Source organism: Teleopsis dalmanni, chromosome 2 (assembly GCF_002237135.1).
Source record: "Teleopsis dalmanni isolate 2A chromosome 2, ASM223713v2, whole genome shotgun sequence".
Lineage (NCBI taxonomy): Eukaryota > Metazoa > Arthropoda > Insecta > Diptera > Diopsidae > Teleopsis > Teleopsis dalmanni.
The window spans coordinates 141,467,103-141,493,027 of NC_051847.1; the positions used below are offsets into that span (position 1 = coordinate 141,467,103).

The window sequence follows — 25,925 nt, forward strand, 5'->3', positions numbered from 1 at the left end:
ATGCATAAAATATCTACATTAACAAGAATTCTACTGCTTCTCACATTACTACTATTTCAACTCAATATACAAAACAATGTTGCTAACGCCAACCAAGCATTGACATCGAAAACAGTCGCTTCCGAACAAAGTGCCAGCACAGAAATTATATTAAATTTTCAAACATTCGAAGAAGAAGCTACCGACAATAATAACTCAACAAAAAATATTATCCAGAATCATCATTTAAATCGTCATGCTGTGATACGCAAGGAAATCATATTTGTTGCACTGCTGCCTAGTCAAGAATTGGAAAATAAAAATGATTGTATCAGACCAAAAGTATTACCAGTACTGGAACTGGCTATAGCTCACATACAACGGTTGGGTTTTGGTCCATCCGTTCATGTTGATTTTAAGCTCATTTCACGCGATACATTTTGCTCATCAATATTCGGTCCAATTGGTTTTTTCGAGATATATACCAAATGGTCGGAAATACATGCAGTATTCGGTTTACCATGTGATTACGTTCTGGCACCGATATCACGTTATGCTGGTGTCTGGCAAATTCCTATACTCACTACCGGTGGTAATGCAGGCCATTTTGATAAAAAGGATGATAGCTATCCAACACTGACACGTTTGAGAGGTGCTGAAATGAATAATCTCGGTAATGTGGTACGTGCTATTATAGATAGTTTTAACTGGACTCGTACTGGTTTGATATTTCAAAATGATGATATAAAAGTGAAAGGTAATTCCGTATGTTTCTTCTGTATGACTGTAGTACATGATAAACTAAGCAAACCATCAATTTTCCAACAAGGATTTGATACAATTATTAATAAAAAATCAAAAGTTGAGGAAATGTTACGAAAAGTGTCAAAACAAACAAGAAGTAAGTATTAATTTATATTCTTTTAATAAACAATTATTAATTCTTAAGTTAAAAAAAAATATTTCTAAAATAATATATCTCTAATGGTATCTCTAGTGAAGAGATTATTATATTTTGAGAATGGTTTTTTGATTACGAATGTAATTGATAAAATTTTATGGAATCGTTTCTTTAAATATTATGCCCAACTGTAATCTAAATACTTCCTGGAAACATCTCGTAAAATTTAGATTTGGTTCATAGGTCTAATATGCAATATATATTAGAGTGTGATTTTTTCAATATCTACAGAGATACAATGATTCTTATACATTACTAAAGTTTTTGAGAACTTCAATAGTTTTTGAGAACTTCAATAGAGAAAAAATCGAATCAAAAAGTGGGATTATTTTCAATATGTACAGAAATACAGGGGGTTTAAGAGAACTTCAACAGCAAAAAATATGTTATTAAAATAGAGCGGAATTATTTTTAATATTTACATAGTAGCAAGGCGTTTAAGTAAACTTAAATTAAACAAAAAAATTATTCATTCAAGCAGCTAAGACTGCATACCAAAAAGTAGATAGGTCGCTTCTAAAAATTATTATAAGAATATGACTGAAGATAAAAGCAAAATAATTTCACAAAAAATGTTCTCAGGATAATAAGATATTAAAATATAAAGATCTTCAAGAATCATCCAACATTTTCCAAAAAAACGGATATCAAAGCAACATGATTTTCAAAACAATTCAATACAAATACCTACGATATTAGGCATTGATTTAATGAATATTTAATGGATTAAAAAATGATGTACTGCAGTTTACATAAATAAGCTTTGAAATGTTCGACATTTTTTGACTGCATATTTTTTTAAAAGATTTCTCTTAAATTGACGTCCAACTTTCTGTGGACACCCCAAGAAACATCCTATATATAATATGAGCCACATTGAATGATATAGAAACTGAAATACTTCTTAATTAAGATTGAATTTAGACTTATTTTAACATTTTCAATCTGTAGCTCTATTATTGAGTTATTATGATAATACCAGTCTTAAATATAATAGTCTTGACAATTAAATTGAGATGTGGTCCTCTGTAACGAACCTTTCTCGTCGAGGATTCGCTCGCCGGATTCCAGGTTCAGTCCTACAATAAATTTATTTGATAGGAGCAGTGGAAAATTTGCGATGGTATGACGTATGACGTAGACAGAGGTTTTGCTACTGAAATCTAGGTTTCTCTACTGTAAAATCAATGGATTCGTGGTAGAAATGTAAATTTCTTGTACGGTTAATAACGAAATGTGAATTTCGTTTGTCCAGGAATGATTTATTGATGATCGCAAATAGGAATTGTCACTAACGAAATGTTGGTGACATTTCGCCTTTTATACCGGAGAAGTGTGATGTATGCTGCTGTTTTGTTCTTGTGAATGCAACGGTGTTTTGTTTACAAGTTTTTATTATTGTTCTGTTGTTATTTATTGTATTAAATTTGGTGATGGTTTTTAATAATATTGTTACTTTTGCTATTGTTTTATTATTATTATTGTTCTATGTTGTGGAATAAAATTTAGTATGTAAAATTTTATGTTACACCTCTATGATACCATTTCGGATTACACCGCAACTTTTTAATCGGTTGCGAAAAGCATCAACCCTCGGAGCCCACATTCAACTTTACTTTACGTTGATTTTACATAAAGAGTAACATACTCTGTTCACAACCCAAACTAAAAGTCCTGAAGGGACTTGATGAATGCATTATAAATTTATTTCCAAACTGGTTCTAGTTAATTATCCAGCGATGTAACGTGGAGCCAGTGCGACAATCGTATTTTCCAGTTTAAACACAATCAGCAACGTTGCTTAAATACTCGCTCCAACTGGCTCCCACCCTTCCTTCCATACTACTTAATCGTTTCTGGTTAAGTGATTGGTTTAAATTAGATCCTTTATAAGTTAAATGTAAATGACTGTTTTGTTTTTTGGTAATTTTAAATTAAAATAACATGACAGTTTACTGAAATATTACCACTTTCCTAAAACAGCATCAAATATGAGGGATGAATGTATTATTATTAAAACTTTAGAATTAGAAAAAGAGAGATTCAAAATTTAAAAGTATTGATCTTTTGCGTTTATAAATATATACACAATTTAGAAGATAGTTATTTCTGGATAGAGAGGAAAAAAAGTAAGTTCGACTGAATGTAAACCAAACACAAAATTAATTTATGGAAAACTTTGTTCTTAATTTAAGTACAAATCATTGATCTACTTCTATTTATTCAAAGATAAATCTATTTAGCAATGCATTTATTTCAGATTAATATCTAACAAATAAAATAAGAAAATATATTACCAATTTGTTTAAATTTTTCCATGACATTTATAAAAAGAATTTGTCAATATCTATTTCATGCTATTTAAATATTTATATCATTAAATTTTTATTTTAACACTTAAGCATTTTATGGAATAATTAAAAATATTTAATTGCCTTACCGCCAGACAAACTTTTCACTTAATGCATATTAAACAGTAACAAAAAACGAGCCGAACAAAAATAGAAACATTAATACTTTTTTTATTTATAAACATTTATATTAAGAACATCTGATGGTATTTGAATAATTTTGCTTTTTCTCTTTTATTTTTTGTAATTTATATACATTCACGATGACATATGTTTTTTATTAGGATGGGATCTATTAATTTAAGCGGCAATTAATGGCTCAGTTTTTAGAAAAGCTTCCATAAAGTTACCAAAAAAATAAATAACTAAACAAAATTCAATGACATCAAGACCAACAAATTGGAATAAAATAATTAACGAACTATGGGTAGCAGTGGATTTCAGTTGAGACGTATAATAAAAGGGCATTGTTGTTGTAGGTAAATCATAATATGTACTAGATCAATCACAATTAAGGCGCATAGTTATGTTTGAATTCAGCATCTAACAAATTCAATGAGCACTCAGCTCATTCATAACTCTGTAGATCTATTTGGTTTATGTCAGATGTAATTGGTTTGTGTCAGACTCAATTGGATTGTATACATATAGTAGTTAAAAATAATAAAAACTAAATAATGCATTCATTTCAATATATTAAAACGACTAACTTGAAATGGAACCAAGATGAATTTTGAATAATATATATGTTGTTGGTTCCAATAATAAACATAAATAAGAGACATTTGTGGTTGAACGTGATTGACCTCCCCATTGAAATGCAATAATTTGAAGAAGGCTTGTTTTCAAATCAACCACAGTGTCAGGATTATCCGTATAAATACGATTATTTTTGCGTGATCTTATAAAAAAACTCTAAATATAACATACTGCACGATATTGTTGACAAACTCACGTCATCAAAATATCCAATTAGAGATTATAAAAATTCGGAGTATAATACCTTTCGATTTCAATCTTTGAAATTCATGTCTTTAATTAACGTTAAAAAAAATTGGTGATCATATGATTATTGCTATCAGAATTAACAATTTGTAATATCTTAATTGGTTAAATCAATTAATCATCATAAAAAATAAATAGGTGGTTTGTACTTCGTGTACATCATAATATACAGCGAATATTTACAGATGACGAAGACTTTCGACAGTTACCTGTGAATGTTTACGACCCCAAATACACCAATTTTGTTTTTCGAGATATCTATCAAGCAAACAATAATCCTCATTCCTTAAAAAATATGTTACCAAAAATCGTTTTCATATTTGTAGTAAAATTTTAATAATTCAGTAATTGAGGAACATTGTTAAACCTTAGACTAAATATATAATGTTTTGTGTGACGCCCTATTTGGCACACGTGACTGAAACAATTTTCCAATATCAGGACCACGAAATGTATAACTCTTAAATATACTCCAAACATTGCGGACTGTAGTAGCATTAGGTAAATGTAGAATTACATATAGTAGAAATGGTTTCATATAGTAGAAATGTTACGCTAGATAACCTACTGATCGCTAAATTGCATATCTCAATTGATACAACAAGTTCATAATACGAACTTTTCTTTGTGATTATTATAAATTATCCACAACGCGTTTAGATGTGCCACAACGCGTTCTTATCGTTTTTGCGCCTAAAATATATTAATATAAAGTAAATATAAAATATAATTTTTTATTTTTTGATATCTATGTATAATATTTTCTTCAATTATAAAAAACAATCAATATATAAAAAAAAATATATCAAATAGAAAAATGTATAAGAAGTAAATTGTTTACTTTTGTTTGTGTCTTCGACTTTTACATATAATCAATCCTAAGCAACAGATAGCAATTAGGAATCGATCTGTTTTTGTTAACAATCTAACCTTTTACTGCATTTAATAAATTCTGCTTTTAAATCGTTAAGTTCACCATATGTTCAAATACAAGCGTTTTATTTTTGGCATCCGTTTATAAATTTTTTTTATCTACAAATATATTTTAAGGTCGTAGTAGCATAAATATAATATTTCAACTGTTACTAATTCCTTTCGTTTCTTCGGAAATTGCATTTAAGCGGTTTTAATTTGAGAATATTTTTTTTTGTAGAAAAACCATAACAAAATTGAAAATGCGGAAATTTCTTTCATTCATATAAAATTTGCACTTAAACGGAGTTTCATTTAATGGAAGCTCTATTCCTACTGCATAATGGATTTGCAATCCTTCTGAAAGTGCTATGGACTCCCTCCACTGTTAAGCCGTTTAAAATTTTTCAATTTAAAAAAGATATTTTTTATTAATTTTTTTAGATTTATTTTGAATAACTTAAAGCTGTCTTAATAAATTTGTATATATATCGTGGTTATATATTTTGTCAGCGTTGAAAGAAAAAATTGAGGGTTATCATTGTATATATTATATTGGTGCCACAATCTAAATATATTTTTTAAATATTTATAAACAATTTTGATTTTAAAAAAATTGAATTTCCTTTTATATATTTAAAAAATTAATAAAAAAGTTAATATTGGCTTATGGAGGTAACTATATTTAATCACAATTTTTTTTTTAAATTGTTTAATAATTTAAATATTTTATTTCGTTAGAGCTATATTTCATAAATGGCAAGATACACGTGATTAATATATGGAAAAATATATTTAATTAAATCATTTTATAGATTTATGTTATATGTATTGGTTATATGTAATGTTGTTATTAAGCTCTAAGTTTTTATAAAAAAATATGGCGTTTTTTATTACATTATTAAAAGAAGCAATGTACGATAAAAAGCGTATTTAAAACAATAAAATATTAAATATTATGTCAATGAAGAAAATTAGAAATACGAATAACTCACAAAAATTTTTACCCTAATCCTCTAGATCCGTTATTGGACTAATATGTATGTCCAATATTTAAACCTCTCTAAAACACAAGTAGAAGTATTAATAATGGTTTAAAGAAATTCATAGATATATTCAATTTATTAAATAATATACCTTCTGCTCAAAAAGCATCCGGATTTTGTTGTTTGTTAACTACTCCTTAAGTTATAAACCTTTTTCAAAAATTTTTTTTGATATGTTGGTACACCCTTTCTTGACATATGGTACAAGCGCCATCTGTCAATTAGTTTGTTTACATCAGCTGTTAATGTGAGACTACCTCAAGTGCATTTAGCGATTTTTACTATGGAAAATTCTTGTTGTACGCGATTTTTTAACCAAACACGGCACCAGTGTCATCGCTCAGGTACCATATTCACCAGATCTGGCGCCGTGCGACTTTTTCCTGTTCCTGAAACTCAAATTGCCACTTTGTGGTAAGCGTTTTAAGTCAAAAAGCTCAAAAAGCCATACCTTCACGGGCCTACGAAAAGTGTACGCAAGATTGGGATATGTATATCGCTTCAGAGAGAGTATATTTTGAAGGAGATAAAATAAATTTGGAATAAAATTTAAATTTGTGTGCTTTATTTACAAAATCCGAGTACTTTTTGAGCAGAAGGTATAATAACTAAATTAGTCTTAATATAAACTAAATACATAAAAAAATAAAGTAGTCTTTTAATGAAAGCTAACTACAAGTTAAAAAAAAAATTTAATTTGACAAAAGCATTTAATACATTAGGATTAGAATTGAACCGAGTTTTTATTAACAATATTTAATTTTAAGACTTATTTGAATTATTGCTGTTGAAGAAAGTACTTTCACTGTCATGTTTTTGTTTTTTTAACATATTTTCTTGACCGTTCACAGGAAAATATATGTTTCCGAACATTGTGTAGTCCTTTTTCAAAATAAAATTTATTATGAATTATTAAACAAATTTAGTCATTTTTTACCCTTTTTTAATAATACTATTTCAAAAACGGGTATATAAAAAGGTTATCTTTAGACACTATATTATCTATAAGTACTCGTGTTTATGATCATCATAATCACTTAAATAGAACACCAGTTCTTCCTTTTATTTCGCTGTTATGGCGTCTTTCTGTCTGTTTGCCTATCTATAAATATGCTAACTAATCTATAACTTCATTAAGATCAACACAATATATGAAAAAGATTGACTATACCACAATCCACCCACACAAAATTACATGAATTTGAGTATATATATATACATTAACTAAACAACATTTTGAAATAAAATGAGTGCAACAGGATTCTAGAGAACAAATTACATACAGTTCTGCTACGTTAACTCGAAGTTCTCTATAAATCAAATAAAAATATTGTCACGGGGCAACAGGAATATGGGAGAGTGCATTCTATAAGTCGAATTTTTGTTTTAAGTATGAATCTATTTCGGATTTGGCCAATTTTCTACATGCGACGAACAACTTGACATATTCCTTTAGTTTTGATGAATACCGTGAATTAATGTGAAAATAAAGTAAATAAAATAACTTGCAACGCTACTCTTAACCATTATATTATATTGAACTTGACAATGAAATTTGTAAATCAAGCTTTCCTACAGATAGCGATGTTATTGAGCGTATTGCTCTGAATTAATGGATCCGATTCTAAGTTCAACGGAAACTGATGATGATGGTTCGGCGGATGAAATCGTTCATCAGCCTTTCAAGAATGAGGTAGAAGACTCATTCAAAATTCTGAATTTTTGAAATCTCTTTTTACTGAAAATCAGAAAAAGAAATTAAAATCCCAAACCTTAATGTCTGAATATTTTATTTCACTATAACTTCTGTTGCTGTATTTGATTGCAAATAAATAAATATCTTAAAATGTGATTCTAGTTTCTTTCAAACATAAAAAAAAACAAAAAAATTCTCTAACTTGAAGTCTCCATAACTCGAACCTTTTCTTTGCAAAATGGTACTTCGAGTTATGGAAATTAGACTGTATGTATATTATTCATATAATGGGTTATGATTCATAAAGTAACTACCTAAAACCAATTCTGAAGCTTCGGCAAAGTCAAAGCTAATTTTTTTTTCACAATAAATTAAATATATTAAATCTTCAAAATTAATAACGATGTACAAAATTGTTATAAAATTAATCAACTATATCAAAATATATATTTAAAATTCTGTCTTTTTTAATTGTTTATAATTATATGTAACCTTCTATAGTTTATTTATATAGATGCGTTCTTATCTGGCAGCTAAACATTAATCATTGAATTTTAATTACACGCTTTGCTTTTTTAATTACATGAGATTTATTTTCACTTTCAATAAATTTTTTGTTAAAGAGTTTGACCTCAAACCCTGCCATATTATTGTTGGCACAAAGTCTTAAGTCTACCAAGGTACAGATTCTCAATATGACGTAAAAACTTTTATTTGTTTAACAATTTTTTCAAGTTTACACAGATGTGACTATGATTTGCTAATAAAACTTTATAGGACAGCAAAAAATTTATAGTTGAAAAAATGCTATTATATTTAACTTGGCTCCAAGTGTAGGTATTTTTGGAAACAAACGAAAATTACTATAATAAATATTAAGATATTTGGAAAGTTGTAGAAAATTACTGTAAACGAAAATATGTTCTTCAATTTAAAAACTATTTAAAAGAAAATAAATTTCAAATGCTGTAATGCAAATGCGCATTATAGAACAGATGCACAATGCGATTTGGAAAATATTTCAATATGTTGTGAGTATCAATGTCTCTCTCTACAGGTACAAAAAAAAGTTTAACACTAGGAAAACAAATTTTCTTAACTGTAGATACAAATTGTGAAAGATAAAAAAATATATAGAAAAAAACTTTATATTCTTAAAACATGAAATTAGGGACATGATTAATTTTATAGAATTTCAATCAACTTTCAAGTACACTTTCAACACTTTTTAAGAATATACGAATTATTGCTGCAGATATAAAAAAGTTTGCTTATCATTTTTAATTTCAAAATAATCTATCTAAAATTTTTTAATTATTGTCACTTGCCTTTTCTTTTTATTTACATCTATTTCTTATAATAACTTACAATCTGACTTACAACAAAAAAAAACTTTTTTTTCAACTATTCTAAAATTACACGAATTCACTTCACAATTAAAACTAGTATAAGACAACATAGCACTTACTAACTTAATTATGTTTGGTTAACTCTGACACAAAAGAAATAAAATAAAGCTTTATGTATTTATATATACACAGCAAGTGAGGGTACCAGCTTCCCATAAGGGAACTAGTATAGTTGTTCTTTTGATCTATCATCGTTGAAAATTTTCTTGGAGTAATGCAGAATTGAATGTCTTATTTCTAGATCGCTTTTAGAATTTGTATATACAATAGAAAATCGTTTTGTATTGACATAGTCGCGTGCCTTTCGTTATGAAACACATTTTCTTCACCCGTAAGTCAAGTTCTCACATTTCGCCTTCACATGCGACTAACAACCGAGTTTCCCACCGAGCGTCATATCACGATGTTTAGCTTTGATTACATATAATATATTTATACAATTTATACATATAGCATTATAATCTACATTTCTTATAATGTAGATTATAAGAGCATTATAATAAGCATTATATAGATGTGAATACAATGTGGGCTAATTTTTCGTCTCATTAGAAAATCAGCAAATCACAAAACCGATAAAGTTTTTTTTACTGTCGAGAGAGCACTACCGCAGTATCGTCTGCGAGTAGTGCAGTCATGTATTGGTTATTTTATAGCATATCGTACTTATATAATAGATAAATATAAAAAGGAATGAGGACACTACCTTGTCGTATACTAGTGCTTATTCTTCCTAAATTGAAGTAAGCATTTTCGTGCTTTAAGCCTTATTTTGTCATACCTTTTCGAAACATGAGTATCATAGAATTTAATGAGTCTTGATAAAATTTTATCTTATTATTTCACTGTAATTAATTTCAAGTAAATAACATTAGATATATATCTGAAAGCACAAATCTAAACAGAACATTTTTTGTAAAACAATTAAAAAAAAATTACGTACAAAGTAACAAGTAACTGCAATTATAAACGTCGACTAAACCGTTAAAATAGAAACATGTCTCAAATATATATAACCAGCTTATCACAATTTTTTGTCTAATTGGGTTAATCAATCTGAATTGTATATTTTTGTGTGCAAACCTCCAGTTATCTACTAACTACACTGTCATAGCGCCATAACCCATGCCCACGATGTTTTACCCAATGATAATACCCGGAACGGTGAAGACTAGTTACCAGAGATGCACCAGAACAAAAAGGTGTTACTTAGCTCTAACATACTATAAACTACATGATAGATCTGTCATCAAATAACTGTGACAGCTATGGAGATACAACTGAAGAACGATACTACCATATTGTTCATGAGTAAAATACCGTTCGCGACATTTTGACGAAAGTGCCTTGAAAATTGAATGCAGCTCATAAATGTACTGCATACTTTATTTTATTAGAAACATTTGACAAAATACTTAACATTTTTTTTACAAATTTACTGATTTAATTGATGGCTATACATCTACTATAGTTAAGCTGTACAGATTTTTATAAGAAATCGGGTTTAAATCTTTTATATTGTATTTCATGAACTATATGTTCACTGATACACACAGTAAACTCACAAATAACAATATGTCAAAACTAATGAAATTTTTTAGAATCTATTGGTCAATTTTAATCAATTTAATTGATTTCTTTTCAAACTTGCCCGGAAGTTTATTTTTTTATTTATTATCTGCATTAATTTTTATTTGAATTTAAAAGACATTTAATTCATGTACCGAATAAATAATTGAATTACTAAATTCAACCGATAAATGATTAAATTATGACATTGAAATCTGTATATATAAAGTACTTTGAACTATTAATATGTGTACTTTAAGTGAAATATTACCATCTGAATAAAGTAACAAAGTGAATTTATTCTGTGCGGTTTACAATTTTGTATCTCGCAGTAACACATCATACCTGTAAGCAATAAATAATTACTACAAATTAACATAAAAATCAATTAAAAAAGTGAATTTGCCTATTTCATACAATATAAATGAAACCAGATTTTTATAATTTGAATTTAATTTATTACACACCTTTTTAGACAGTGAATATTTTACAGATTTCTCATTCATTATTGTTTCTTAGCTTTTATATATAACTCATTATTACTAATTAAAGTTCCATAGCTGGTAAAAAAAAGAACGTGTTAATTATATTAAATAGTTCAAATTTAATAAATAATTTTTACATATTATAAATTGTTATTAACAACAATATTATTATTTATAAATTTGATCAATTTTGAATTGATACGAGTATCTTCTCGGAATATTCAATTTGTACACACCCATTTTATTGAGATATCTATCAACAATCTATTAAATAAAAATTATAACATATGTATTGTTAGAAAAAGTGTTAATAAATTTTTTGGAAAATTTGCTAAATATATTGTAAAACAAATAAATTTAAATGTTAATTTTTTTTGAATGCTTGTCATTCAACAATTTTTTGGGATTCGCCAGACGTACTGTTTTGGCTTGTGCCCATAATAGCGTCACGTTTTGTTCAAATTGTCACGTAAATATTTTAATTTTTATTTGTTTTTACTCAAATATTGAATTTAAAAGTAGATATTGATAGCTCTTACCACATTTTACTACACTTTCATGCAGAATTCATTTATTTAACGAAAGGAAAGATTTGTATTATACTATACTCTATTGTATTGTCCTATATTTGTAATTTGAATTTTTATTTAAAAATATAAATATTCATTGAGTTTCTCATTATTTCTCATGAATTGAGAAATATATTATATATTATGATATTTTCTTTTACTATATGTGGTTGTCTCTGCTTAGAAAGAAATGAGATATCTTGTTGCGACGATCCGGTTTTACTCCTGGCCTAGTGGGATGATACTATGATGAAATCTCGTGACTTAATAATTTATGAATTATTTAATTAGAACATATATAATTTATAATATTCAATAAATTAATTAAAGATAAGATTTGAAAAGAAGATTTCTTCCATAAGTAAGAAGAACGAAGAATGTGTATGTTAAGCGTAGGGTCAACAACTACCTACCTACTCAACAGAGTAATTTCATACTGATCCCATTTTAAAAATGTGTTATATGATTAGACAAGGTATTTATTACCCTTCTTTAACTTTCTACAAACATTTCTAAAATCCTTGGAAGATCTTGGCATAACCCAAAATATTATACTTTTTATAAACTTTTTATTATTGAAAGCTTATTGGTTTACAAACTATTCAATATAGTTAAAATTGTAAAACCAAAACATATAATCCGATGTTTCACAGATTGTTTGTACACTTCTTGAGGTGCAAATTGACATTGAACTATTGTTTGTGAAAATAAATAACAAAATATTTTTCGGTGTTTGCACATTTATTTAAATATTTTATGTATGAAAAAATGTTATTACTCACAGAGTGGTATTTTCTGACCCATTAAGGTATTCAAAAGAACTTTTTAAAATGGGCTTTTTTTCGAATCTTTTTTTAGCCCAATTGTTTTACCGGAACCTTTCGAAATTTGAGCCGAAACATGTTCAACTATTCAATTTTTTTGAATAGAGGGATTAAATTGGGTGTACTGTGTAATTTCACTATATTACTAAGATATCAAAGTTTCGTGAGATTCCACCCACTGCAACACGTACCCGCAATATAAAATGTTCATAAAATAATTTTTATTTTTGCACAAGTTAACGATTCCAACTCTAGTGGCAAACATTAACTGAACTAATCATGAGAAACAGCCTTATTCAATATATAAAAGTTATAATACATTGAAACTATAGGTAACAGTTTCCATAATATTCCCGGAACGCCTAATTAAACGAAATAATATTTCATCAACAATGCCATACAATTTGTTAAGATTGTTTTGTTACGTATTCAAAAGCGATATCACAATATCAATTGCCACTTTCAATTTCTTATTAAAAAACAGTGCGATTTGAAACATCAATTAATCATTTAGAAAGAAAGACACTTATCTGACGTATAGGATAATATATCGGAAACTTAATGGGATACGAATAAGGGTCTTAATCAGCATACTAAGCGAGCACATTGTCGTAGTTTGCGGTTTATGTAACCAACCACTGAGTATATGGTAGACAGATTCTTAATCTGAAAATTTTCTCTTATGAATATTATAAAATAAACTCTAATCACAAGTGTGGGTAATTTCTTAGGCAATTATATCTAGTACCCTGCGCTTTATTGCCACTTTGAAGTAGTTCTATAATTAACTAAACTTAATGTTCCATTTTAAGTAGTTGTAGCATAATGGACCGTAAAGTTTGATTGACTAATTAGACTGGCTGCCACTGTAACCGAATCGAACCTTAAAAATACTCAATGTATAGAAAAAAATTAGTTTCTGGAAGTTCTCTCTTATGAATATTATAAAATTAACTCTAACCAGATGCGGGGTTAACTTCTTAGGCAATTATATCCTTAGTACCATGCGATTTCAAAATAGTTTTATAATTAATTAAACTTAAGGTTCCATGTTAAGTAGTGGTACCACAATGGATCGTAAAGTTTGATTGGTTAATTGGACTAACTGTTGCATACTTTCAAATTTGTTATAAAATCATTTTTCAATATATGATTTTCAAAACTCATCGTAGTAGACTACTAAGCTTCAAAGGTTTATAACTCGGAGTGAAGGTCCCACACAACACTATCATTGCAACATTTGTAATTAGGAGACTTATAATATATACGAATATGTAAATCTATGCCAAATACGCACAAAATATGAAAAGAAATGTTTTGAGATGTGGATTTCTTATGAATTATCACATAATATAAATAGAGTATTTTACCAAACATCTTATATTGAATCTAAATTTTTTTATATATTGTATTTAAACGTAACTAATTTCCAATTATTGTATTCAAACACAATGTAGTGAACAAGATCTTATTTAAAATATTTATCTTCAATAACTTTGACTTTTATTTTACTAGCAATAAATGCTGAATTTTATTAAATCGTTAATTTTAAACTTGTTAGCTTTTTATGTAAAACACAATAATTAATTTCCTACAATCAATTTGTAAAATGTGCCAAAAAGCTACTACCTAAGCTCACTTTATGTCGTTTTAATAGTTTCTTTTTTGATGAATAACATCACAGTACTAAAATCAGTGAAGTATTTCATTAAATCGTTAAAATTTTATGTTTTTTTATATACAACATAGATTTCAAATAACAAAGCTATGTCTTTCATTCAAGAAAAATAAAACTCAGTGTCACTACTCATTCGTACGAGTATCTGTATATGTGGAGCAATCATCTTCAATTTCAATATTTACTAGAAATTGAAAGAAAATAAAGCTTGAAATCAATCCAATATTGAGTATAAAAATTTTGCATTTACAGCTAAATTGACAGTTCATTCACCTTAAAGTATTTACTTTTTCTGTTATTTGTTTATACATATTTTGTAACATAATATGTATATATATACAGATATATATATATATATATATATATATATCAGTTTATGAGTGCATAAATTTAAAAGATTTAGTTTCATGCCTCATGTGTAGTTATTACTTTTCCTTTCAAACCATCTTAAAATCTTGTTAGTACAAACGAGCTGATTTATTAAGTATGTTGACCTACAATAATTGTTTTCTTTTAAATGTATTTTCGGTAAATTTTGTGCTGGAGGGCAGTGAATTATTGAATTTTAGCAAAAAAAATATTAAATGAAAGAAATTTAATAACTGTTTGCTTTCGTCTTGAATTTTGACACGTTATTCTCGGTGATAAATGCGTTTATAACAATCATTAGATGAGTTATTATTAATGATGTTACTCGTACTCGTAAAAAATATATTCAGAAAAAATGGGAAATGAATAAATTGGGTAAATAAAATGTATTAAAACTTCCACAGAATAATCAACTAAATTAAAGTATAATAATAGATTTATTTTTAGTGATAACTTTTAAATTTTGACAAGTTAAACTGCATAGGACCTTTGAATAAATTTGTATGCAATTTAAATTTCTCCTTATACAATATATTTCATTGAAGAAATGTAACATAATGTTCCATAAAGCAACAATTTAATTTCACATTTTTTTGCTTCGACATTTATGCATGTTTTTACATTTTACTTGCCAAATTCTTCTCATTAGTCTTCTCTTAGTTTAATCACAAAAGATTTTTAACTATTTCTATCACTCGCTATAGCTCTTAGTTCATTGAAAGATTTCCCTGATTCTCTGTTGATTGTCCTTCTCAATGTCGTCTTTGGTCGACCACGATTTCTTCTTCCTTGTCGATTTCATTCTAGAGCCCATACTTTCTTTTTAAGATTTGGTCATCAATTAGCTTTTGTTCTGTTATACCCATAGTCACTTGTTCCTGATCGTTCTAGGTCAGAATATTCTTAAAATTTGTCTCAAGCATCTTCCCATTTTTAATATTTTCAATGTAAATTAGAATTTTTTGATTCCGTATACTCTTTGTTCACAATCATATGAATATAAAAATTAAAAAATATTTTCTAAACTTATCATTTCCAATATTGTGCCACCTAAAACAAATTTTGGACCTAATATAGTAGCGTTTTAAACTTATTATTCTATAAGTTTATATACTTACTGTAAATTCTAACTTAATTATCTAAAGGGTATTTAAATTTCAGCCATTATAAAATATCTATTAAATTCACAGTGCATAATGACTATTGGATGTCTTCTACAATGTCTAAGCTTACTTTTGCGCGTTCTTCAATATATTCTTAGTACTTAGTTGAACTTAATTTTCTCATTATCATTGCATATTAAACTAAGATCTTAAAATAACCCTATAATAATTTGAATCTTTGGTTTTAATTCTACGACTCAACTCAACTCTTACGAAGAGAATCGAAAGCTTTCTGATGGACATTTTATTACCAATATGGTCACTTTAAATTGAAAATCTTTAATAAGCTATTAATCTACTATTCAAATATTTTATATTAACTTTAAATTGAAAATCTTTAATAAGCTATTAATCTACTATTCAAATATGACTGAAGTTTCTCAGAAGTATTACAAATTCAGTCATAACAGTCTTTTAAGGACCAAATCATCATAGTCTACTATTATTGTATATTTTTTTGTTTGATTTTTCCATTTTCCATTTCAACCATTCATGTTCAACTACTGATTTAAGAATTATTGTCGTTCTGGGGTTGTATCCCGGTAATTAATTGATGTTATCTTTACGAAATATGTTTATATTTTAAAATAAATTTTACAACAAAATTATGTGGTTGTTGTAAATATTAAAAGCTGTAAATATTTATTGAAACTGTGTACTATAATTCAGTAGATAGAAATTTTTAAACAAATTAATTAAATAGAATAATAAATAGGAAGGCTGTGGGATAAGCTCATCAGCTTAATATAGCTTATTACAATATATATAATTAAAATAATCTTACATAAGTTGACTTTTTAACGTAATAAAAAATGAAACTTTTAATTATATATAAAAATATTATTTCATTATAAATTCATGGTTATAAATTATATTCTTCCTTCATTTAGAAAGATACATAGATTGAAAAACTATTGCGTCAAATAAATTCAATTTTTAACTATAAAAAATTTTATATGTAATATATATAAATAAAAAACTTGAAAATGTTTATTATAAGATATGATTGAAATTGAAATGAATTTGTATCTTTTTTGTTATATTTTTAAATTATTTTAATTTACTCTTTTAGTTGTCATCATGTGCGCAGATCCACAATCAATACGTCAAATCATGTTGACAGCTGAGGAGTTGAAAATGATCGATAGTGGCGAATATGTATTTATAAATATAGAATTGTTTTCACGGTAAGTACTTTGGAAAATCACATTACGTGCATGCTTAAATGTATAATATAATAATGAATCAAATAAAATATTCGAAAAAAAATTACATTTAAAAATAAAAAAAATACTTTTTTAACAAAATATGGATTGAATTGACAAAAAGTGTTTCAATAAAACAAATTTCTGGGAGATGGGAGAATAATTTAATTTGAGTTATTGTGTATATATCGTAAATTACATATTTAGAAATAATACTTTGAAACTTTGATTTAAAAATAAACTATAGCATCAAAATATTATCAATGTTCTAGTTGTCACCGCAGTTATCTATGACCCTGTAGTCCTCTTATCCAAGTGTTCCATATATTTCGTGATATTTCGTGACAATATGTTCCATATATTACATTGACAGCTCAATTTGCCCTTATCAGGTAAAAATATCATTACAATATTGTTTTAATTTGGTTTGATGATTGGTTTCCTATTCAAAATTTAGTCGTATTTATTGATAATACTTTACCGAGAATTTTAATAACTTTTACTGTTTAGTTACAATCTCATCAATTTGCTATGATATACATATCAATATAACAGTCTGACTTGTACATATGTATATATACCTACATTAAAATTTCTACGAGTAGAGAGTATTATTAAACAACACAATAATACTCTCTACTCTCTATATACGTTTTTCTTTACTGAAATGATTTTTTATTTTAATGAATATTAAAAAATTTAATGAATACTAAAATACAGTCATTAAACAAAGCAACTTATATTTAATATAAATATTAACTTTATTGCTTGTATGACAAAATATGAATTTAAAATATTTTTACAAATTCTACAATTAACATTTTTTAAAAATTATAAAAAAAATTTATAAAAAAATTTAATAAAAATATTTTAGTATCTATTTTTAGTTATTCACAACCAACAAACTATATACATTTATAATATATATATATACATTTGTACATTATATATATAAATCATTAGTTTGCTATTTTTAAAATGGTACGCGTGTTTGTTTTAATATTTTTTTTAAACATTCATAGAGGCTTGCGCTCACACTGCGCAACACCTAAATTGTAATTAAGTACGCCATAATTGTGCTTAATTAAACAACTCATGAGCAGCAATAAATCGTATTTGTTGGATTGTTAGATTGTTGGATTGTTGGATTGTTTTCAATACAAATGCGAACATATGTAAGCGATTATTATGAGCATGCATGGCATTCTTTCAGCTTGGGCGTTCCGAGCGTGTTTCGACTGAGCCCAAGTAGGCAACCAATTTAATATAAAAAATACTCGTAGTATTCTTTATACCATTATATGCGTAATTATTAATATAAGAATAACTTCATTCATATGATTCTATTGATTAATCTTAGTCATATTTTACAAATTGCGTTACAGAAAAATAGCACAAAAAATATATAGCACATATGTACATATAGCATGTAGGTATATGACATATTCAAATATTTATGATTCATATAAACAGCAAAGGTATCATAGTAAACTATTTCGCTCTTATTTTATAGGACTTATCAAGACTGTTTAATATATTTTTTCTTAGGGTTTTAAAAGTCACACATACTCTATCTCCATATCATACAAAAGGTGTGTTTGGAAAAGTGATCTGATTACCTTTTCTGGTCGACTCTTCAATATTTATTTCTTTCCACGGTGAACTCCACTATTATTTAGGTTTTAGTTATTTTTTACTCTTATGCTGTTGTTGTAAATTTTGTTGTAGACTGCGAGATTTATTGGTCAACGTTGTATATAATTTATGAATTCAATCTATTCATGTCTATTTTGAATTTTACCGCTTTAATAAACAAACAGCCCTCTTTGGATGAACGTCCTAATTTAATAAACATTACATCAACTTATTATTTGATATTTAATCTTTGCTAATTGTTTGTCAAATTTTTATTATCAATTCAACAAATTTTTAATTTATTTCCTTTTGACTAGGCTATCTACTGGGATTGTGTCAAAGAGAAATATAGTAGAAAGTATATCTTGAAGTTCATAAGTTGACCCTAGCAATGATCATATACAAATAAAGTTTTAATTTTACAGTATTATTAAAACACAATAAAATATCAGCCATATTAAAGATAATCATATGTTATCATTATCATATGTGTGGACTTAAATGTATTCAGACTTTATAACATAAAATAACCTATATATTATAAACAAAATACGACATACACAGCATCTTGTTCAAATGTATTAACTGAATAAAAATATTTAAGTAAATGTAGTATGCGGTTTATCATACGCAAAGGACGCCTATTGATGACACACAATTATATCTTTCTAGTCCGGTATTTATTTTCTCCAATTGCTTGTTATTCTGTATATAGGTCATTCTTTTACAAACCGGACGAATTTTAACAAAAAATGACCTCATGAACTCCAATTTGGCTAAAAATTTTTTTATGAGCTCTTTTCATAAAATTAAAAGGCCCGTAACTCTAAAAAAAATTTTGTAATTTTTTCCCTAGAAGATATGGATCCATGGGATTCTGAAAATTGGCATTGTAGACACATTTTCAAATGGCTATATCTCAAGCTCTAAAAATGGTAAAAATTTGAAATTTACTGCGTTTTAAAAACAATTGATTGAACTTTCAAGAAATTGTATAAACAATTAAGAGTGTTTATATTAAAGTACTAATATTAACCGTTAAATGCAAAAAAAAAAAATTTTCAAAACAAGTCCCCAGAATTTTAAATTTTTTATATATTATTTAGATTCAGTTTTAAATAAAAATTTTGAGAAATAAAAATTTTCAGGATAGCATTATATTTTGAAATTTTTAAAAATATTTTTTTTTTTGGTAAAAACTATCAAGCACATCTGTACTATATTTCCATTGAATGAATTTTCAAAGAATATACTACAAATATATAGTAGTATATTCTTATATAATATTCTTATATAATATTATATAATATATATTCTTATATTCTTATAAGAATATATATATTCTTATATTCTTATATAATATTTCTGATTTCGATTAGTAATAAAATTCTACATAAAACCCAAAACTTTCAGGACGATATTGTCCTTTGAAATACTTCTAAAAAATTAATTTATTCTTCACATCACATTAAACACATACACACGATTTTTCAATAAAAAAATGAGGAATATGTTTTTTATTTTAATTCGAGTATTTTGCTTTTAGAAGTAATTAAAAAAAATTAATTTATCAGGTGTCCTTCACATAATACCATAAAATCAATTTTTCAAGAAAAACGACACAGAGACGACTTATTTTTATTTGATTTCATGTGATAATATTTTTTACTTTCGTTTTTTATTAGTATTTTTTTTTGTTATAATAAAGCAAAAATTAAATATTTAGTGAATACCAAATTTAATATATGATGCCACATATATTAATAATGTATATAATAATGTATATATTATTGATTTTTTAGAGCTGTGAAACAGTTTATATAGATGCTTTCTACCACAGCCCTCAGCTACCACCACGTGTACCCTAGGGCGGAAATTGAAGCTTTGCAAACGAAAAGAAAATCCAACGTGTCAGTTTGATAGAATTCGTTAATAGACCGATATTATTCATTGCCTAACTGTAGCGTTGAAGTTAGGCAAAACTGTCGCTTTATACGATAATGTAACACATTAATATCATGAATATTAATTAATTAATATTTAATAATTCTTATCACATAATCTTCATTATATCTAAATAGTATTTTTTTTGCCAATTTGTGTGAAATAAATTCTGGATGTAGTACATCCACAACGAAAACAATTATCATCGTTTGAATTTTACAGCGATTTTAGGTTGTTTTCCCGGATCTGATTTCCGTCCTCCATTGTAATAATTGTTAATTTGTTTCAACGTTAACTCTGTGAACTTAATAATAATATGTTCAATAAATGCGAAAGCAGAATTGATACTATTATCCAGCTTATTTAAGGTGTGTGGAGACGCTGATGTGAGGAATAATTCAGCACTTTTAGATGAAGATATACGACGGCGTGTATTCATTTCTAAATACTCATTTCTAAATGACGAGTTAAAAATCGCACAATAATACATACAATAATACCCACTTCCCCCAGTGAGACACAGGTCCTCAATAATTCTTCTAATTCTGTCTCTATTTGGTGCTTCTCTATATATGTCGTGCATTATATATCATGCTTCGTCTGATTCACTTTTGACCGTCCTTCTCCATGTTTTCGTTGGCGTACCAGGTCTTCTGCTATCTTGTGAATTTTATACCAATGCTTACCTCGCTATATAATTTCTCGGTTGTGTAAGCATATAGCCTATCCACTTCCACTTTCTCATTGTTATCTCAATTTATGCTGCTTTTTGAGTCGTTTGGTTCAGCAGGCGTTACTTTTATTTTCTATCTGGCCATTATATTTTGTGAATTGTACATAGACACTTGTTGACAAAAACTTCTATCTCTCTCTACATGTCTGAAGTGCTTTCATGTTTCGCAGCCGTAGCTCAAAATAGGTTTCACATTTATGTTAAAGTTTTGTAGTTTAGTCTGCCTTCTGAGTTCACTGGATCGCCATATGTTTTTAAATTTTCCAAACAAAGTAGGATATAATGAGCGAATTCTAGATCTTGTAGACACTCAAACAATTCCCATCGGAAACCCCCGATTTTTTTTTTCTCTACTGAGAGTATCATCTATCGTCTATCGATAGATCTATCAACATCATCTCAAAACCGTGCAATATGGAACAGCAAATCAATCATTTCAGTGAAAATATTGTAAACATTAAACAATAAATCTAATTTAATGCTAATATTATTTAAAGCGACTCTGAACTGTACTTTATTTTTAACTCAAAAACGTATTTTCCACCACTTTTTTTTAATTCTTACAAATTTTAATAATAGAATCTTAAGCACCAGCACGATTGTCTATTAAAATCCATGTGCAAACATCTGTGGATCAACTTCTCATGTTTAGTTTTTTAAGCCTAGAGGGGCTTTTATTGTTTGTTTAGTAATTACACTTTAATTATACCCATAATTATAGTTTAACAATTAATATTGTGCTACAAAACTTTTGCTTATAATTAATTATAGTTTTTTACTTTAATTTAATAATAAATATTCTTGATTTTTTGCGCTATTTTTAACTATAAATATTGATGGTAAATTGGAGTATGTTTTATATCTTAAAAGTAATGTTTTTTTTTTGTTTAATTTTATTGTAGTTACCAAAACAGTATCTATTATTTATTAGTTTTTTATTTATATACATTTATACATTTTTATTGTATACATTTAGTTGTTTGAAAAAATTGTTAGTAATATTATGTTGTCCTTGAATATATATGATTGAAAGAAATAAAATTTTTACGACCTATTAAAAGTAATGGGAGTTAAGTAAACATAAGTATCATAATTTATTGATTATTATATAATTGTAGAAATAAATGCAAAAAATTCTGTGAATTTTTTAAATTTTCTTAAAATAGATTCAAGAATATCCGATAGGTAAACAATATATAGGAAGCAAAATATAAACAATATCAATAATTGAACATTTTAAGAATTTAAATGTAATTGTTTTATTTCCTATGACTACAAAAAATTTCACTGAAAAATATTTAATAAATGGTTATATTAATTTTTAATATATTTTTAATAATTTTTACTATGATTTGCAAAATAAAAATAAACCTTTAGAGAGTGGAGGCATATATAATAGAAAATTGGTTGCCAATTACTAGAAACGTTTATACCAAATATATAAACAAAAGTTAAGTTACATTTTATGTCTGTATTAGATTAAAAAAAAATATATAAAGATGTATTTCGAAAAGTAGTGAACTACATCAACATAAATTCATTTTATATTGTTTTAATTAATTGAATTTTTGGATGACCGTACAGCTGTTTCGAGTATTGCCAAATACCCATCATCAGTGGTCTTAGAAATAATTCTTATATTTAATTATTCGTAAATAATTTTTTGAGACTGCAAGTACCAGAAATCGTAGTCGTGCCCTGCCAAATTTAAAGCTCAGAGTCAGCGCTCTTTCACCAACGGATCCAAAGTCCTACTTGACTTTAATGTTCGCACATTTTGCTGGAGTTGTGTTAATTTTCTGTGAAAATGTTATTAACAAATTCACTTGCTGTGTTTATATTAGATCGAAATCATAAACCAGCTGTAGAATAATTCAAATAATTAATTACTTTTTTATTTTTAATTTCTAAAATTTCAATACTATTCTGTTTGTAGACGCATGAGTTTATTTTATATTTCTGAAATTTATATATAACACATTTTTGTTTTAGATATATATTAAAAAGAATTTACACTCAAAATAATATTACATATGAATAATAAGAAAAATATGAAAAATGAAGACATTTTTAGGAATTAAACTTTTATGAAAGAATTTTTTTTAAGCTTAAATATTTATGACATATGTAATACAAATTTTAAATGGATTTAGAAAAAATATAAAAAACAAATAACTTAACTGAAACATTAGCATAAATAATGTTTCTTTTCTTAAAAATTAAATATCTCTAACAGATAAATTTTCTTAATATGTGTATTAGCATAAATTCCAGCACATCTGCAAGAACAAATTTAACCCTTTTTACACATATTCGCTAATGGCATTTCGCATCCGGTGCAAAAGTGTGAAATTTGTCAAAAATACACATTTACTTTTTTACGTAAAGTTCCGTTGGGAATTTCGGAAATTTAGTGAAATATAATAGATCATTTCAGCGGAATGTTTGAAATATTTTTTCAATTTAATGATTTGCAACATATTTGCTTTTTTTACATATGGATATAGAAATTAGAAATGAAATGGATACAGAAAAAGATACCGAACAGAAAAGTTTTAATAATCTTGTTTAAGTTCTATTGTTATAGTTCCAGAACCATAAAACTATCTAAGTATTTATTTTTCCTTAAGAGTTTAAGAAATAAATTTATAGAAAAGATTAAACAAAGCTTTATAATATATAAATTATACATAGTATTAATTATAAGTTGTACCTATATTATTGCAATTCATGTAAAATAAATAATGTCCAACTGTAATTAATTAATATTTTTTGTGCCATAATTATACAGTATTATAGATTAAGATTAAGAAAAAAAAACTATAATTATTTTACATTAGATAGAAGACATTTACATAGACGGTTCCATAATAGACAAATGAGTTGGCTGCGGCATCTTCTCTGAAAGACTGGGTCTTAATTTCTGCACTACATTATGCTGTAAAATGAGTTCTTGTCAAACAACTATCCGATGAAACTATTTCAATCTTCTCAGAAAGCCAAGCTGCCATTAAATCACTTCAGCCACATCAATCATAATTCAAAACTGCCGTGTTTCCCTCAATGGCGTAGCTAGGTGCATGAACATTGAACTTATTTGGGGTTATGAACAATTACTGAATGGATAAGCTTGTCAATACAGACGCTCTTCTCCCTAACATTCAGCTAAACTGATAATTAAACAAAAATATCTAAGTATAGCTAATCAACACTGGGCTGATAAATCCAGCTGTCAGATATCTAGATTGACTTGGTCTAATTTGGACTAAAAACGTACCAGTCAGCTACTGCAACTAAAACGGAACCTGCTCAGCACTACGGTATCGGTGCTGACGGGCCACTGCATAATAGGGAGGCATGCTATAAGACTAGGTGTTTCCTATAATAACCTTTGTTACGAATATGATTTTGAGAACGAGGAGTAAACTGCGTTTCATCACATGTGTTACTGCCCATGTCTAGATAAGAAAAAATCAAAACTCTTGTCGCCCACTTTCCTTACTGATCTGACTGAGCTGTTATCTTACAATATTAAAGACAGCCGAATTCATATAATAAGTTTGTTTACCTTTACCTAATGGGGAGTCATTGCCTTTTTCGTTGTTGGTCATATACTGACTTTCCAGTCTATGTACGAACCAACGCTATTCCTGTGATACCATAAACAGCCATTAATTGTACTCACATGGGCTTTTTTGGTACCCAAGGCCGCCACTGTAATCTAACCTAACTTATCTGAAATCATTTCAATGCCATCAAAATAAATATCTTGACACGACTCAGGAGAAGTCGATAACTGATGGGTTCCGCTGATAATGGATAAATTATAAACGGTTTCATTAATGATTGATTCCCTAAAGTGGTCTATAAATTTTTAATTTTTTTATCCGTTTCTTTTTTTAAATGTAAAATTTTATTAAACATAGTCTTTATTTTATACTCTAATGCAGATAGAAAAAGAAAAGTAACTTTATAATACCAATGAACATATTATTTAGTAAATAAATAAAATAAGTGAAAAGAAATATTGCCGCATTGAAGAACGTGCTTATGCGAAAATTAATCTATTTAAATTGAATTATTTTTATATTTTTCCTACCATAACTTGACTAAATCTGCAGAAAAAATACCTAAAAAAAGATACAAAAAAGTATATTTCCTTTAAACTTTAGTATTTAAAAATTTTATGTTATTTAAAATTTTTTATATCCTTTTTTTATATGTCATTGCAGCTCACCAAACATAACATCTCAGCCATGGTTTGACAAAAATGATACTGCGGAGAACAATGAACGTGCTCGGAAAGCTTACACAGCCATGTTAACAGTCACACCGAAGCAGCCAAGCGGTAGCGAATACACAAGGGTCTCCGAGGAGGTTAGTATATGTTAA

The 25,925-nt window shown here is 27.1% G+C and overlaps 1 protein-coding gene across 1 annotated transcript; it reads left to right on the top strand.

Moving 5' to 3' along the window:
* Positions 1-25,925, top strand: LOC119675848 (atrial natriuretic peptide receptor 3-like). The gene is made up of 3 exons (XM_038087066.1): positions 1-880; positions 17,089-17,203; positions 25,766-25,925. Exons 1-3 carry the CDS (start codon positions 1-3, stop codon positions 25,923-25,925), a joined length of 1,155 nt encoding a protein of 384 aa, XP_037942994.1.